We start from the raw sequence: 18424 nt of genomic DNA on the forward strand, positions 1-18424 counted from the left end.
ATCCTGTGTGTTTACCGTCTGGATGTCACGCGCCGGTCAGACACCACCGACCGGACCACCCCGCAGGCGGAGCTATAAGACATGGCTTTAATTGTTAAAGGCGTCCGTTTAAAGGGATATTTCACTGTCAAACATGTTTGGGGACATTTTAATGTCTAGCTCGGCCATAAAAGAGCACCCCAGACCGTCTTTAAGTTGCTTTGATTCAGTGTTTATTAAAACATTTGATATTCATTTGTATCAGACACGCCCCCTTCCTATATAAACCTAGCCCTGAAACATGACTGTCATGACGAAACTTCAACGTGTTTTTTGCACTTTCTCCATTTACAGCCCGTACATCTACATAAACGTTCATATTTCAAATATAAAGTGCTTACCCCATGGCCACGGATGTTACAATTATGTACGGGCTCTCATAAGTACCCGTGTCTTCCGTATTGTTTAATAAAACGCATTTGATGCGATTGGTGGCCATTTCCTCATATAATGTTCAGAGTGCAATACACCTCCCAACCGATAGGGTCATGTAGTTGAAAGCATGTGGAGAAAATGGCCACCGATCGGATTAAAATGCTTTTTATTGATATATCATGGTATATATGGTTTATAATTATACAGTATTATATGTGTTTTAACAATACATGTGATCCGTTTGAACTGTTTAAACATGTGTCAGGAGTCTCACGACTAAAAACACAACTATAGGCTCTATTCACAGCAGCCATATTATGAAGAAATTCACAGGTGTTGCCAATGATACTAATGAAGGATCTGTTCCATTCTGGTCAAACAGTGCTGATATTGTGCATGTTGGCCCACTGGAAACACTCTGTTACACCAGTGGGTCTAAAGATGGGGTCCTGTGATCCTCATGGGCTTCCAAATGGCCCCTTACGGGTGTGTAACTCTGAGAGTGTACAAATGGAACCAAATGGACACGGGTCCATTTGGTTCCATTTGTACACTCTCAGAGTTATGGGGTCGTGGAAACCACTGTGCTACACTCAGGGACGTAGCACCAAATTCTGGACCCTGGGGACAAAGATTCACTGTGGGCCCCCCTAAGATTTTTTCCCTTACCTGGGGCCCTAGTAACTCAGTCCCACTTACACCCCCCCCCATGTGATGCCCCTGGCTACACTAAATGGAACAGAGCCTTCATTAGTATCATTGGTAACACCTGTGAAGGAAGTGATAATATGGCTGCTGTGCATAGAGCCTATTATTTGATCAGTTCAATAGAATGATTGTGGCATTAATACGTGTTTTGGGTCTTTGTATGACCTCTAGTGGCTGAAACGTTTAAATGCAAGCAAAAGTAAAAATACTCATTATGCAGAATGTCCCATTTCACAAGTTCAATATGTATACAAATCTTTTGAAAATAGTAGCTTATTCAGCTCCCAACGCCCATCACGACGCGTTATGAACTTGTAGATCGACTAATTTCAATTTGTAATAAAAATTCAAATCTAGTAACAAGTAATTCAAGTTTTCAAATAATTGTAGTGGAGTAAAAGTACAATACTTGCCTCTGAGATGTAGTGGAGTAGGAGTAGAAGTACAGCAAATTGGAAAATACAGTACTTGAGTAAATGTAATGAGTTACTTTCCACCACTGATGAATACGTGAATGTTTAATTGTTTAATTAATTTAATTAACAGTGCAGGTGGACAGGCCAGCCAAGCTACCAACCCACCTGATGATGATTATGACATTAACACATGTTTTGAGGTCTATGTGGGACCTCTAGTGTCTAAAATATGTAACTGCAATCTAAAACTAGTTTTGGAATGAAGACAGTTTTGACTGAAATGTGTTAATTTCGCCATTTTTATAACTGAAATAGGCTCTATTCACAGCAGCCATATTATGAAGACATTAACAGGTGTTGTCAATGATACTAATGAAGGCTCTGTTCCATTCTGGTCACACAGAGTCAGGGTGCTGATATTGTGCATGTTGGCCCACTGGAAACACTCTGTTAAACCAGTGGGTCTACAGTTGGGATCCAGGGACCCTCATGGGCTTCCAAATGGCCCCTTACAAGTGTGTAACGGGTCCATTTGGTTCCATTTGTACACTCTCAGAGTTATGGGGGTCGTGGAAACCACACTAAATGGAACAGAGCCTTCATTAGTATCATTGGTAACACCTGTGAAGGAAGTGATAATATGACTGCTGTGCATAGAGCCTATTGTGCAAAATGCAGGTCTGTTTGGTTACATTTGTACAATGTCTGATTTAAATGAAACACATGAGGTAGACAGGCCTGTCATTTATGTCACTTGATTCAAGTCATTCTAGTGGTAACCGGAACAGTGGGCTCCTGAGAATGCTGGGCAGTGGGCACCATTTTCTTTTCTATTTACATTTATTCTATAAGTTGTCCACCAAATTTGTTTTTTTTCTCCATTTAGTTTTACATTGATGAATACTTTATTAACATTTTGCAAATTGTACAGAGGTACGGTTTACAATGATGAAAGGATAACACAAAAAGCCCTAGGGGGCTTGTTTCCATTGTGTTCCTGTGTATTCAATTAATTAACATTTAAGGCCTAATATTTCTACAATTGCTACACAACCTGTGGATAGCCAGTCATTTTAGACATCAATGGGTCAATGTATGTCCGATAATGATATGACTGTGTATGTTCAAATACTTATACATATATACTGATCATGTTCCAAGCTTACATTTATTTTTATTTTACATTTTAGGGAAAAAAATAGCCAATTTAGCATTGAGATGCCCACAATGTCTAAGTGCCCACTGCCCACTCTTCCTGTATCCGTTCCAGTCACCTGGCATTCACACATAACAAGCCAGACCAGTCAACCAGAACATCTAGTAACGAAAATAAAGCAAAATAACAGGCAACACACCCAAACCGTGACAACAGAATATGTAAGAATGCTTGATGTCAGAGAGCTGGGTCAACTGCCCCCCCCCCCCCCCACACACACACACACACACACTTATGCACACGCACAGAGACGCATCTTGACGTTTTTGATCCAGTTCAACTTTATTCTCCATCAATCAATCAAGCAATCCTTCAGAAGAAAACAGTGTTTGTTAAGAGCATTGGTCGCAGCAAAACAGTGTACAGTCAGCTGTAGTGTATCTGTGACAACAAGTTTAGTTTCACTGGTAGGTATTCTACGGATATGGATTTAGACCTAATAGTCCAGCAAAAAAGCTAACTCAGGAAGTGTACAAATGGAACCAAATGGACCCTTACGTTTCCTTTTGACTCCATTTTGTACACTCTCATAGAGTTAAATTAACACTCAGGATGTAGCTGAGTAAGAAAGTTGCTAGTATCACATTTGTCTGATTGTCACTTTGAATATGTGCCTAAATAGTTGCGTCTTGACCACCACTTGCTGACGTGATGAAATAAACGAATACACCACAAAAGAACTGCACCTTAAGAGTTCAGGTTTCTCGGGGGAAAAAACAACAACCCAAGATACATTATTTATCTTCAAATTTTTCCACTGATGTGACCTTTCTTAACCTCCGTTTGTGCGTGTGTGTGTGTGTGTGTGTTTCTACAGTATGGACTGAAGTTGGTATAGGCCAAAATAACATGACCCTTTATGTTGTGCAAAGCTAGCTAATAAAAAGAGTATTTGGACTATAGCTGATATTCTAAATTATGTTGCAAATATCATTCTGGATATTAGGTTTAAGCCCCGAACACGGACTACCAACAACTCAACTCAACATCATAATATATTCAATTGTGAGTGCTGACTGAAGGGAGCGCACGATTGTTGGCAAAAGTTCCAAATAAAATCGGTGCAGGTACAGTATTGTACATGCATAGACATTATTATGTATTGGGGTAACAGGTCCATAATCTCTGCAACATTTTTCTCTCATGCTTAATTCATTATCCTCCAAAAATAGCAGATCTACAAGCTTGTGAGCCTGCAGCTTTGGAATTTTTGAAGCACGGCACTATCAATCAGGGTTTTGTGACTAATAACCATAACCGAATCATAACCTTTTTATGTTTAAGTATTTGTCCATGAATAACATCTGGGAAAATCGGCCAATTTTTTGAGTTCTTAGTCTGTTTTCTAAGGTGATATCTTTGCACCAAAGTGTTTTGGGGAGCTTGTAGCTCGCCCCGTTCGAGACGTACTGTACAGAGACCCTCGCCTGCTTCCTGGACCACAACAGGATGCAGTGTGGATATTAAAAGGCACCAGAACATTATCATTATTATTATGGCAACATTTTCATGGCAAACAACATTGACATGACTGGAGTTTATCAGCCAGCTGATAAATCCCCAGAAATGAGCAAATCAATAGAAGAATAACAAAAATCATTGAATCTACTACTATACCAACAGGTACTGTATAACTTACTGTAACTACAAACGTATTGTTTAACAAGAGAAGTTTGATTTTAGTGTGTATACTTTGTTGCTTTCCGGCGACTTGACTCAAAATGCTGTCTAGCGTTTTGCCATCGCGCGTCACTGATGAAGATCTCAAGGTGTGAGCAAATCAATATAAAGTACAGCAGTTGCGATAATTCGACAATTAATGACATGACATTTGTGGGCAGCAACTCGGCACTAAAACGTATGCATTCAGCAGCACAACACACCGGAACAAGGATATATCTGCATCGCAGGCGAGGAAATTATTAACAGGTGGGAGGGGCTGTGACCAGAGTTAAGATCACATTTAACCCCATTAAGACCTGGAACGCATCTGTGTCACTTTTTCATTTGAGCTAAAAAGCATTATTTTACACTTTGGCTATTCAAAAATAGAAGATATACAAGCTCATAGCACGGCACCGAGTGCCGCGCTACGAGCTTGTAGATCTGCTATTTTTTGAAAAATTGTGAAAATGTGTGCAAATCTTTGAATGTATATATTCTTTTAAAGCAAACACTTTTAACTCAAATCTTTGCTTCTGGGGGGTCCCTGGAACAAAATATTTTGAGATGGGGGTCCGCGGCCAAATTCATATAATTTTGGGGGTCCTTGACATGAAAAAGTTTGAAACCACTGATATAGAAACATACATTTTTAAGAAAACTGAGGACATTTTGCAGAAACGGAACCTCAGGCCTCAATGGGTTAAACTAAATGTAATTATTTAACCGTCTATTGTTTGACCACGCATGTCAAGTTTGTGTCTGCAATGATGGCCTGGCGACAAAACAGCCCCTTCAATTCCTACACCAGGAAGACGACGTTGTAATGTTTCAAATGTCTCACGATTTGGCACTTTTGTGTGATATATCAACCACTTAATCTCGATTATAATTCATTGCCACATCGTAGACATGGCAATTGTTGCTATTCCATGTCCAAAACAGCGATGCCAGGATGAAAGTGGTCAGAAATCAGGCAATGACAGGACGAAAAGCCTCGGACAGACACAGTTAATTAAATTCCTACCCCATTCTGTTCAATATTTAGTGAATATCTGTATATATTCACTATATTCAGTATCTGTGTTGGCAACAATTATGTATACAGTATGTAATCCTCCACTCATTGTCATAGAGTCAGTTACAATATCAGTTTACCACTTAAATCCTCTCTTCTAAGTAAAACAGACCTGAGTTGCAGCTGTGCTCGGACCTACATCAAATCATCAAATCTTTTTGCTGAAAATAGCTGAGCAACAAGCTCAGAGAACGCGCCGGAATGCGGCGCGTTGCGAGCTTGTAGATCTGCTATTTTTTGGGGCGAACGTTTTGGGGCGAACTGAATAGGGATGCTGGGGTTCAAGTGGTTAGAATCTCACAGTGCAGTTTTAAATGACCATTCAGTGTCATCCAAGTGAATTGACCTGGTTGATGGAGACAAACGTTGTCATCCTTTTGGCCTTCGCCATCATTATTTGTAACACGGTCAAATTGCAACTCCCCTAAAAAACAAACCAAAAAAAAACACTGAAGTTCTCCGTTATATAATCAGGACAACGCAGTGCTATGCTACTATATGTTTTTTTGGTTAAGCAACCATACAGTTTTTGGTTAAAAAGTGTGGATGAATTTGGTTCGCTAATCGCTGGCAACCGTTCCATAAAGGCAATCAAACAAACTGAAGGCCATGATGTATCGGAATTATGCCACAGCTTTGTGTCATGGAAGCAACATAATGAATTGGTATAATTACCATAGACCACAGCCGCTCATGTATTATTGGTAATTTAAAGATAGTTAAGCTGGGAGATGAGATGTGGTAAAACAGACAGCTACCGTCTTGTGTGAAAGAAAGTTGTAACATTATTTAAGGAGATGTACCGATCTCAAATCCAATTCAGTTTCTTTTCACTCCCTGGAACTGAACACTGTTGTGTTTCGGTCAAATCCGTGAAATGTCTTAGATTTGACCCTCACTACGATTATTAAGGATTTAAGGGCTTATATTGCAGCAGAGTACAGAAATGTCAAAACCGTTACAATTGTGAAACGGGATGTAGAGTAGGAGGGTGACATAAATTAGCCTTCATCGTCCATTCGTAACGTCGGAAGACAGGAGAACGAGACCCAGTTGACTGGTGTCCCCCAGGGGTTCATGCCCTACTTTTCCCCCCTCTATACCACATTTCTTAGCCAAAAATAGCCGATCTACAAGTTGTAAACAATGTAAATCAGCTATTTTCACCAAATGTTCGCGGCGGAATAGGGGCGCTAGGGTTTCCAGTGGTTAAACCTGGGTTATGGATTGAAATGTACTGTAACTGTAATAGCTGTTGCACAATATTAGGCAAATATTCTCTCTATTCAAATATGTTTCATGCACAGCAGCCATATTGGAAAGACATTGGGGCCTCTTCCTTACTTCCTTCAGGAAGGTGTTACCAATAATACTAACGAAAACAGAGTTCATGTTGGCTCACTGGAAACACCCCAGTGGGTTTCAAATTGGAGTCCAGGGACCCCCGTGGTTCCTTGAGGGGGTTCCAAATGGCCCCTTACGGATCTATTTGGTTCCATTTATACACTCTCAGAGTTATGGTGGTCCTTGAAAGTACAAGGTTCGAGAACCACTGTGCTACACTAAATGGAACAGAGCCGTCATTAGAATCATTGGTAACACCTGTGAAGGATGTGTGGCTGCTGTGCATAGAGCCTTTTGGTAACATTGGGCAGCATTAGGGATTCCAGTGGCACACGTCTTTTTAGATAGAGCCTAGAGAACAACACAATCTCCCTGAGAATACATTCAGAAGAGTGCAGATTTAGCATTTGATGGCCGCTGACATCAACCAGTAACAATCCATCATCAGTGTTCTGCAGAGACCTCGAATGTAATTCCAGTTTCACACTGTCCACTCTGTCCATTTGCATGTTGTGAGCAATACCATGGATGCATGGGTTTTCAAAGAGTTAAGAAACTAGTTTTCTGCGGTTCTTTGTCCACTTTTCAACCTGGCGTCCATATTTTGGACAAGTCAAATAGGTAACATAGATAAGGGTTTAGTGTCAGTGCTCAGGGACACTTTGACACATAAGGGGCCGTGAGGCGAACCGGTGACCTTCTGATTACCAGACGGCAGTGGCGTCCCCAGGAATAGGCTCTATTCACAGCAGCCATATTATGAGGACATTCGCAGGTGTTACCAATGATACTAATGAAGGCTCTGTTCCATTCTGGTCAAACAGAGTCAGGGTGCTGATATCGTGCATGTTGGCTCACTGGAAACACTCTGCTACACCAGCGGGTCTAAAGTTGGGGTCCAGGGACCCTCATGGGCTTCCAAATGGCCCCTTACAGGTGTGTACGGGTCCATTTGGTTCCATTTGTACACTCTCAGAGTTATGGGGGTCGTGGAAACCACTGTGCTACACTAAATGGAACAGAGCCTTCATTAGTATCATTGATAACACCTGTGAAGGAAGTGATAATATGGCTGCTGTGCATAGAGCCTATTACATTTAGGGCAGGCGAGATTTGTTTTTGCACCCCCCCCCCCTCTATTACCCCCAAAAAATAAATTTCAACTCAATCGAAAACCGGCGAAAGTGGCCGTTTTCGAGATGTTTTGGCCATTATCTCTGCTCAGTTCAAAGCTTGTTGGATGCGTGACAAGCACGCAATGACCCCTTTTCGGGTTATTTGGGTTTTCTAGGGGAGGCGAGACCTTAGTTGGGCAGGCGACCGACCGCCTGTCTCTACAGTGGGTACGCCTCTGCCAGACGGCCTTTCATCGGGTATATGACCCGATTTTGCCCTTCTCGTGTTCACTGCCTGCCCTGACGCCCCTGTCCGTTGAAGTAGGCGCGCAAAAGGACTTGTATAATAACAAGCCCACAATAGTGACGTCAGGTTTCAAGTGCTTAGAAGCTGTCTTCTTAGAGACAGGAGGTTTCTGCAGGACAATGACGTATTTGTACAGCAACATTTATATGTCCTATTGCTGCTAACCAGGCATGTTATATACTGTATATATAATACAGTATCTTTAGAAGTTCTCACAATATGTCAAATGAAAAAAAAAAGGAGTAGTGTTTTCCCACTCTATGCATCCAGTCAGAGACTTTCCACATTGACCAGAGATACCGCATATCGTTGCTGTCGGGCAGAAACCTTGTATGTCTATATTTAAACTTTTTATGTTTCTTCATAAATTAATGCCCTACTTCATCATACTAAAGTGTAATAAACAATAAAAAAAAATGCAGATCTACAAGCTCCCTACGTGCCAAGGAGCGTTGGGAGCTTGTAGATCGGCATGTTTTTTTTTTTTTTAATGGTTAAAGGTAGGGTAAGTGATTTGCAATTATTAAAATAATTGCAAAATGGGTCTATGTTCTGATAGTGCTCGTTACTATAGAGTGTCCTGTCCATATAAGGAGTCTCCATGTCTCTCCAGCTCTTTATTAAACAGAAAATGCATTTTCGTTTCAGTTTCATTTCCAATTTTATCCAATCAGGATAGAGAACTCAATCAGGATATAGATTAAACAAGTGAAATTGGAAGTGATGACACTAAGAAATGAGCATGCAAAATTAGAACTGGAACACTATAAAAATGAAGCTTAAAAATGGGTACTTTCTCCTGATTGGCTGAGATTTTGACACCTACCGGAAAATGTATTTTCTGTTTATTAAAGAGCTGGAGAGACAGGGAGACTCCTGTTACTGAACAAACACTCTATAGCAATGATTACTATCAGAATATAGTGCTTTAACCTTTAAAAAAAATACTTTTTGTTTTAACCCAAAAATATCACTTACCCTACCTTTAAGTGTGCCTGTGGGTTTACTACATGTTTAAACAATGAACATAAATTGTGACTAAATAACTACACTGGATGCATTGGAACACAGCATTCTTTTTTTTTTTTTTACATTTTCTGAAAAGTAACCTTTTTTTTTTTAGATACAAGGTGTCCACCCGGCAGCGACCATATATTGTTTTCATTGTGTCTATTTCTGTCCCATATTTTGTGTCCCTCCACTGAAAACATCTTTGTTGTGGACTCTCAAGAGAGACAGAACCATGAAACCAAACACCCAGAATGCTCTCTGGCGCCGGCGGGTCAAACAGGAAGCCATACTGAACAAAGTAGAGGACTGGAGGAAATGGCTGTGCACGTGGAACATTCAAAGATCTTGCAACCAGTCTTGAGAGAGAGTAGTTTTGGCCGTGGCGTGAAAAACACAGTTTTTTCTCGATGTTTTATCGTTTGCCAACGAAAAGGAAAGCTCCTGTGCACCCTATGCGTACTCAAGCATTTGGATGTGTAGTATCTGAACTCTCACTGTCTCTACCAGGGCAGAGTTCAGTGTTAAGGGCCTTTCCACAGTTATTTCTCTTTTTAGCTGGCAGCGCCTGTCTGCCATGCATTTCTATGGAGAAGACGCACTGGAGCGCACCTCTTCCTAGCGTAGCGCCCTGGGCTCTTCCAGCAGACAATAGTTCCAACTTTTGGAGAGGAGCGCCGGCCATTTGATCCTCCTGATTGTGCCTGAGTGACAACCCGGTAATTTGCCACCCGACGTTGAATCGTTTTCCCACAACCATGGAGAAGTCCTTGTTTACGTCGTTTCAGCTAAGCTATTTGTGCTGGTTAACTCAGATGACAGGACGTTTGGGCAGAGCAACGGTTGATATGTTGAAAAACAAAAAGAAATTACGGCAATGGTTCTCAAACTGTGGGCCCGGGACCACCAGGGTGGTCCCCGAAATACTTTTTTTTGGGGGGGGGTCCCAGATTATTTGCTTAATGTGCCACATTGTTTTCTCAAAAAAACAACACCACGCAGTAGAAGTCTATACAGGGTATCTGCACATTTCTAAAGTTACAATTTAAACCATTAAGACCTGGAACGCATCTGTGTCATGTTTTGATTTGAGCTAAAAAAAGCGTTATTTTACTCTTTCGCTATTCAAAAATAGCAGATCTACAAGCTCATGAGCGCTATGAGCTTGTAGATCTGCTATTTTTGAAAAATCGTGAAAATGTGTGCAAATCTTTGAATATATATATTCTTTTGAAGTGAACATTTGTAACTCAAATCTTTGCTTCTGGGGGTCCCTGGAACTACATTTTGAGATGGGGTTCGCAGTTCAAATATGATTATTTTGGGGGGGGGGGGGGGGGGGGGTGCCAAGGCATCAGATAAAGTCACTTTGCCATGTTGCTGTCTTGGGCTGTTGTGCATGAGTGCCCATTTTCAGGGCGTGTGGTTCGTCTGACGCAACGTTGGGAGTGGTCGGCTCACTGGAAGAAAACTACAAGCCCAATGGCTGTCGAGCAGCGGTCCACCACGGCGCCTCTTTCCAATCGGTCGGTGCCAGGTCAAAGTTCACAGACGAGGTACTTGAACACGCCCTCTCCACCCCCCTTTGCTCAAATAGAATGGAAGTTTATGTGACATCGCCCTTAAGCCTGACTTGGCGCTAAAATAGCCGATCTACAAGCTTGTGAGCGTGAGCCATTTTCGTGCGACTAAGTATAGATCAGGCTTTATGTGCAGTACTAGGAGTTCAGTGGCACGACTCTGGATAGATGGACGGACAGATGGATGGACGGAGTGAGGGAGAGAGTGAGAGAAGGAGGGAGAGGGAGGAACGATAAAGGAAAGAGGGAAGAATGAAGGACAGAGAGCAACGTGTGGCTGTTGCTGGGCGATAACTCATAATGCTCGAGAAAATCCCGTTGCCTGGCAGCACTCCAGGTGTGTGTGTGTGTGTGTGTGTGTGTGTGTGTGTGTGTGTGTGTGTGTGTGTGTGTGTGTGTGTGTGTGTGTGTGTGTGTGTGTGTGTGTGTGTGTGTGTGTGTGTGTGTGTGTGCGTGCGTGCGTGCGTGCGTGTGTGTGTGTTGGAACACTGCAAAGGTCACTCTATGAGCAGGGCTGGCTGACTGTCAGTAACAAACATTCTACTTAAGAGTATATGCTGCAAAAACTCTGCACTAGCGCTGTTTAATCCTTGTATTGACGGTTTTAAAATCTTCCAGCTAGTCTTTATCCTTTAACTTTCATGTTTAAACACAATTTAACTGAAAAGGGGGGCTGGATTGTCATGTCTTCCTGGGTTTGCTGGCCATATCCCACAGCCAAGCCCGGTAAACGCAGACTACACTCGCAAATACAAATTCAGATGTATAACATAGAGTATCTATATCATGTATAACATACAGTATCTATATCATGTATAGCCTATGTAACTGTTTCTCACATCCAAAGTAACTCTTAAGGCTTCTTTTCGCTTTGTCAAATGACGCAAAACGCAGAAAAAAAATTTCCCCCCCATTTCGGTTGAACATACTATATAACATGGCTTTTGACGTACAACACGGTGGTTTAACAAGGTATATTAATTAGCCTTTCGGTGCTCCCTGTTGTCCAACTTTTCATTACTATTTAAAAGGAGCCTATACCTGCCTCATTGTCACATGAGTCCTTTGCCATTATCACTTCCTGTTTCATAATGCATCAGCCTATTCATGACAGTTATTGAAGTCTGACACCTACAGATGTGCCATTTCAAAACTTCAAATGTCCTGCCATCGGCAAGACAGTAAATTTTCAGGGGATTCCCAGGGCAATAAGAGGGACAAAGAAGGGCATTTAAAATGCTGAATTATTTTGATGATCACTGCTTTTATGATGCTAATTAATTTGAGCAACTGGTCAAGGACCTCTTCAAATCACCTTTCGCCTCATAATGAGTCTGACACCTTCTTCAACAGACATTCTTTTGTTCTCATGTATATGGATGTCTGTTGAAGGGAAAAACGGGGGTGTGTAGTGACAACTTCTTTTCAGGGGCAAAACAGTGCATTTTTAAGGGCAGAACAGGGAGGAAAAAATGCATTTTCAGGGCACTTTCAGGGAAAGAACAGTAACGTGTGAAGTTTTGAAGTGGCACATCTGTATAACATCTTAAAACACCACACAATCACGCAAAACTCTAAACTGTGCCCGCTTTTGGTCACGTATGCACACAGAATGTAATCTGTGCAAAACGAAAAAATGTTACTTGTAAACCGTACTGTTATATTGTCATTTCTACCGATAAAAAAAAATCTATTACATAGCGGTGCGCCTTTTGGTTAGTGCTCCCACCAGTGCTACCAAGTAAAACAGTACATTTTGAATGTACGGATATAATAATTGTGCCACATTACGTCCCATATGCACGTACAGTATATGCATGGCAATGGGAGAGGGATAAGGTCATGGCACAGCGGACGTAAATGATTAAAATCTAATCGAGAGCACCGACGTCAGAACAGCATTTTGATGTTTTGAAAGTTTTGTGTGATTTTAAAATGTTTAACCCATTAAGACCTGGAACGCATCTATGTCACTTTTTGATTTGAGCTAAAAAAAAGCATTATTTTAGACTTTTGGCTATTCAAAAATAGCAGATCTACAAGCTCGTAGCGCGGCACCGAGTGCCGCGCTACGAGCTTGTAGATCTGCTATTTTTGAGAAATCGTGAAAATGTGTGCAAATCTTGGAATATATATTATTTTAAAGCGAACATTTTTTGCTCAAATCTTTGCTTCTGGGGGGTCCCTGGAACAAAATATTTTGATCCGCAGGGTCCGCGGCCAAATACATATAATTTTGGGGGTCCTTGACATGAAAAGGTTGGAGAACCACTGATATAGAAACATACGTTTTTTTTTCAGAATACTGTTGGGAATTAGGAGACATTTGTACTGTACGTGGTAGCAATAAAATCGGCCATACGACAGTGTCACGCGCCACGGATGCGACAACGTTGTGAGCTTGTAGATCAGCTATTTCGAGCGTGCGACACCATCATCGTACGACAAACGGGGAGGGGGGGGTGGGGGGGTGTTGGTGTATGAGTGTTGACGTGTCCATGAGCCAGACACTTAACCCCTAAACTGCTCCCCGGGCGCTGTAAGCACCCACTGCTCCTCCCGATACTGTAGCTAGGAGGATGCAGAGGACATAATGTGCACTGTGTCTGTGCAGGTGGACCGACTGGGACAAAAATAACCCTGTTCCCTTTGCTTTCTCTCTTAAGAGTGACAAAGAGACCCACAAACAGGCTGATGTGTCCTTTTAAAGATGATGCAACTAGTGGCATGTGAGGACTGAGGCACTGTGTGTGTCTGCGTGTGTGTGTGTGTGTGTGTGTGTGTGTGTGTGTGTGTGTGTGTGTGTGAGAGAGTGAGAGAGAGAGACCCACACACACACACACACACACACACACACACACACACAGAGACAGACAGTGAGTCACAGTAATCACTGCAAACTTGACCACCATCAGCCTGTGTGTGTGTGTGTGTGTGTGTGTGTGTGTGTGTGTGTGTGTGTGTGTGTGTGTGTGTGTGTGTGTGAGCATCACTTTCGTCATTTCCCTCTCATCCGCCTGCGTTTGGCAGCCCACGATAGAATAGGTGCTAAACACCGGCCTAGAGTCCCTCCTCTCGGCTCAGTGTGAGAGGATACTGGGAAGGATTTGGGGGATAGGGGAGGGGGGGGGTGTGTGACAGAGACAGACAGACAGAGAGAGAGAGAGAGAGAGAGGGTAAAGACTGAAGTTGACAATAACAAGAGAAAAGAGTGTGTGAGAGACAGGAGAAAGTCCCTCGATTTATGTAACCGCAACGGTTACGTAAAAAGCTACTGTTGTCGTCACTTTGTGTGTGCGTGTGTGTGTGTGTTTCTTTTTGGGGGGGGGGGGGGGGGGGCTCTTGGCTGGCACTCTTAAGCCCGATATATACTTCGTGCACCACAAAACAGCAAGCTCAGAAAGCTTTCTGATCTTGAAGGTCTGCTATTTTTGGCATAAATGAGTCATTACTCAGTCAGTACGTCATTCCAGTGTGTGTGTGTGTGTGTGTGTGTGTGTGTGTGTGCGTGTGCGTGTGAACCGTCACTGTATACCGGAGACTGTAGGTGGCGCTAGCAGTAGCAGTTAGTGGTTTATAGACGCCTCAGCCTGAAGACTCCTGATTTTAGCGTTTTGGCTTTAGTGTCTCCGTTGCACACGCGGGAGACACCGGGTTCGAATCCAGGGCGTTACACACTGGCAGAGGTTCAAAGGATTGAGGAAATCAGTAACTCAGTAGCTTTGTGATCAACAGCTTTCATATTATGCACCGTTCGCTCTCTTCCGAACTCCGTTTCCTCCCACGCGACGATGTCGTTTTCCACTCTTCTCTTGAGTCCAGGTACTCCTAAAGAAATGTCAGAGTCTTTCATTATTCGGGTGTCTCGTTTATATGTTCCCAGACCTGAACCTGATGTCGTGAACAGTGAGGTGATATGGGAGGGGCGTGGGCGTCGCCCGGCCAGGGAGGAAACGTGCGAAGGTGGGGGGGGGGTCGTTTCAGATCCAGCGTCCAGAACCCTGAGACTGTTGCTGCTTCCTCCTCCGTTTACACACGTAGTACACAGGAAATACTAGCAGTCCTGGAGGGAGGGAGAGAGAGAGAGAGAGAGAGAGAGAGAGAGAGAGAGAGAGAGAGAGAGAGAGAGAGAGAGAGAGAGAGAGAGAGAGAGAGAGAGAGAGAGAGAAAGAGAAACAGAGAGAATTGTTGCTAGTTATACTAAACATAGTCATGGAATCCCTGTCAACATAAATGACTTATTAGCATTATTGCCCCCCCCGTTTTTCTGTAAATATACTTTTACTGCTCCTAGTATTGATGATTTATTGCAGTGGTTCTCAACCTGGGGGTCGCGACCCCCAGGGGGGTCGCCAAATAATTTTGGGGGGTCGCCAGATTTTTTGGTGAATTTAAAAAAAAAAAAAAAAAAAAAAAAAACGTTTTTTTTTTTTTTTTTTTTTTTTTTACAAAATATTTTTTTATGTTATCATTAATTCATGTTTTATCAGTTAATTTACTCAATTTACCCACTTTTTTCAAAAATGTTTTGATAATAAACAATTATCAAATAACCTATTATAATTAAATAACCTTCGCGCGCGCGAACGGGACCGCACGCGTGCATGCGGGGGGTCGCGGGAAATAATATCATTATTTTGGGGGTCACGGCCTGAAAAGGTTGAGAACCCATGATTTATTGTATAGTATCGTATGTATTTATATGTCTTGATGAATTGAATACACAGGACCACAACGAAAACAAGCCCTCAGGGTTTTGTGTGTTATCCTTTTAGCATTATTGTATAACCGTACCTCTGTACTTTTTGCAAACTGTTAATAAATAAAGTATTCAATCAATCAACAATTCAATCCTTTTATACCTCACCATATGATGGTGCTGCGTGGCAAAAACTGCCGATCTAAAAGCTCACGTTGCGATGCGTTGTGAGCTTGTGAACTGACATAGACGGAGACAAAATAACACAAACCTCTTTGACTTTATCAGTGATGACGATGCATTATATGCGTATGGGTGATTGTAAAGTGCTAGATACGGAAACAAAGAGCTCTCATGTAGCCACCGGCCACAAGTGTTTATGTAAAACACTTTCACCCTCCTGAGATAGCATGTTCAGTAAAAGGTACGGTTACCAGGCAACCCGGTACTATTCCAGCCAGTGAGCCGGGTTCGAGTCGTACAGGGCAGAGTAGCTTTCTTCCTGGTACACACTTTAACCTCTGGCAGTGTAAAAATGGACCCCAGGCTGAGTTTAACACTTAAATCCTGTATATACGTTGATCGGGGTCCCACAGCTACGTAATGGGAAAATTAATCGCATAGGACCCTGGCCAGACTGAGTAGCGAAGTGAGAAAAAGACGAACGTAGCGAATCAGTTTGGATTCCAGGCTAGCACTTAGCCCCGCCTCCATTTTTTCCCTCTACGGCCAATCTACAAGCTCACAACGCGCCGTGACTCAACCCTGACACGTTGTGAGCTTGTAGAGTGGCTATTTTTTGGTAGAATGTTCAGCCTACTATTTTGACATGCCCAGAAATGGATGCTAGGGTTCAAGCGGTTAAAGCAAAGAAAAACGTTGCTCATTTTCAACCTAAATTGCATCGTTCTGATGTGAGGAGATCAATAAAAATGTGTGGCAAAAAAAATGTCTTCAGTGTCTATTTCTCCCCCAAAATGTTACATAGGGTATTTAACATATTATTGATAAGAAAAATAGAGTCCGCACAGGATCACGCTCCAAAGGTTATCAAATGTGTTTTTCTTCCACCATCATACGATGGAGGAAGAAAACAATTGTAATATTTTTGGTGCGTGATCCAGTACGCGGACGCTATTTTTCTTATAGTTTAACTTCTGTCCAATATCCTGGCACTTTACAGTGGATGTGCGTGCTTGTTTGTTCGTTTTATGTGACATATTATTGAGCTCACATCAGCCGACACAATTGGGGGTTTCCATTCAAATGAACACCGGATACTGTACAGTGAAATAAACAAAAACGAAAGGCAACTGTCACAACAGTTTTACAGCTGTGTGTGTGTGTGTGTGTGTGTGTGTGTGTGTGTGTGTGTGTGTGTGTGTGTGTGTGTGTGTGTGTGTACTTACCTATCACTAATGAGAGAGCTCCCAGCACCACGACCAGCACAATGACCACAGGAGCTATTACCAATTTACTGACTGTAGAGACACACACACACACACACACACACACACACACACACACACACACACACACACACACACACACACACACACACACACACACACACACACACACACACACACACACATGAAGCAATTTCTCCCTGATATAACAGCGTACAGTGGAAATGGACAAGTTAATTAAATACAGATACTTTAGCTCCCTGACCTACATGGTAAAATCCTCATTGTTAGCTGAATTACTACGGGACAAATGAACACAGGATTTTTTTTTACTGTGCATCTAACTGTGATGGCTGTAATCATTAAGAGACAGTATCTTTCGCCAAAACAAAAGACACAGTGAGCAGCGTACCTCTGCTATTTTTTTTATGTTTTTTGAAAACTTTTGAACATTTTAACCCATTAAGACCTGGAACGCATATGTGTCACTTTTTCGATTTGAGCTAAAAAAGCATTATTTTACACTTTGGCTATTCAAAAATAGCAGATATACAACCACAACTCTGAGAGTGTACACATTTGTACACTCTCAGAGTTACACACCTGTAAGGGGCCATTTGGAAGCCCATGAGGGTCCCTGGACCCCAACTGTAGACCCACTTGTGTAACAGAGTGTTTCCAGTGAGCCAACATGCACAATATCAGCACCCTGACTCTGTTTGACCAGAATGGAACAGAGCCTTCATTAGTATCATTAGTAACACTTGTGCATTTCTTCATAATATGGCTGCTGTGAATAGAGCCTATTGCCAAAACGAATACATTGGGGGGAAAGGGGCTAAAAAGCAAACAATTAAATGAAAACGAAGTACACAAATAGCTGATTTGGTTGATTATAAAATAATCAATTGAAATTAGTTTTATGTTGATTTGTTGATGTACAAAAAATAAAAACACACTCCTCAATTATTTGACTGAATGAAAAACGAATCAAAAGAATAATCACTAAGAAAACAATGGATAGTTGTAGCCCTTCCAATGGATCCTATTTGGACTGCTGATTCATATAAAAACCCTTGCAGAAAACACAATGACCTCCCCCTGGGTAACAGTATGTATGTCATGTTGGATTCATCTTTCCAGTAGGACATAAAATGTGGTTCTTGGCTCTGTGTTGAAGGCCTGTGATAAGCCACCATGTCAACTCGCAAACAAACAGACAAAAAAAGCAGAAACAGACAAGAAATGTATGGATATGGACATATATTGTACATACAGTACATCACACACTCACACAGACACACACACACAGCTGCACATCATTGCCGTCGGGAAGAAACCTTGTATCTCTATACTTCAACTTTTATGTTTGTTTTGTTTTTTCATAAATGAATGCCCTACTTTGTCGCCCAAAAGTAGCAACAACAGCCGGTCTACAAGACTTGTTGACCAGCTTGTAGATTGGCTA

The 18424-nt window shown here is 42.0% G+C and overlaps 1 protein-coding gene across 1 annotated transcript in view; it reads right to left on the reverse strand.

Annotated features, from left to right (window-relative positions):
- Window positions 1-13800: 13800 nt before the first annotated feature.
- Window positions 13801-18424, reverse strand: part of rnf217 (ring finger protein 217) — a 35107-nt gene continuing 30483 nt past the window's right edge. The window contains exons 8-9 of the mRNA XM_084082002.1: window positions 16957-17028; window positions 13801-14911 (exon numbers count right to left, since the gene is read on the reverse strand). Of these exons, the coding sequence (XP_083938128.1) occupies window positions 14829-14911; window positions 16957-17028 (155 nt within the window). The 3' untranslated portion in view covers window positions 13801-14828. The remainder of the gene's footprint in view (window positions 14912-16956; window positions 17029-18424) is intronic.

Source organism: Gymnoscopelus microlampas (genome assembly GCF_963454915.1).
Source record: "Gymnoscopelus microlampas genome assembly, chromosome: 16".
NCBI lineage: Eukaryota > Metazoa > Chordata > Actinopteri > Myctophiformes > Myctophidae > Gymnoscopelus > Gymnoscopelus microlampas.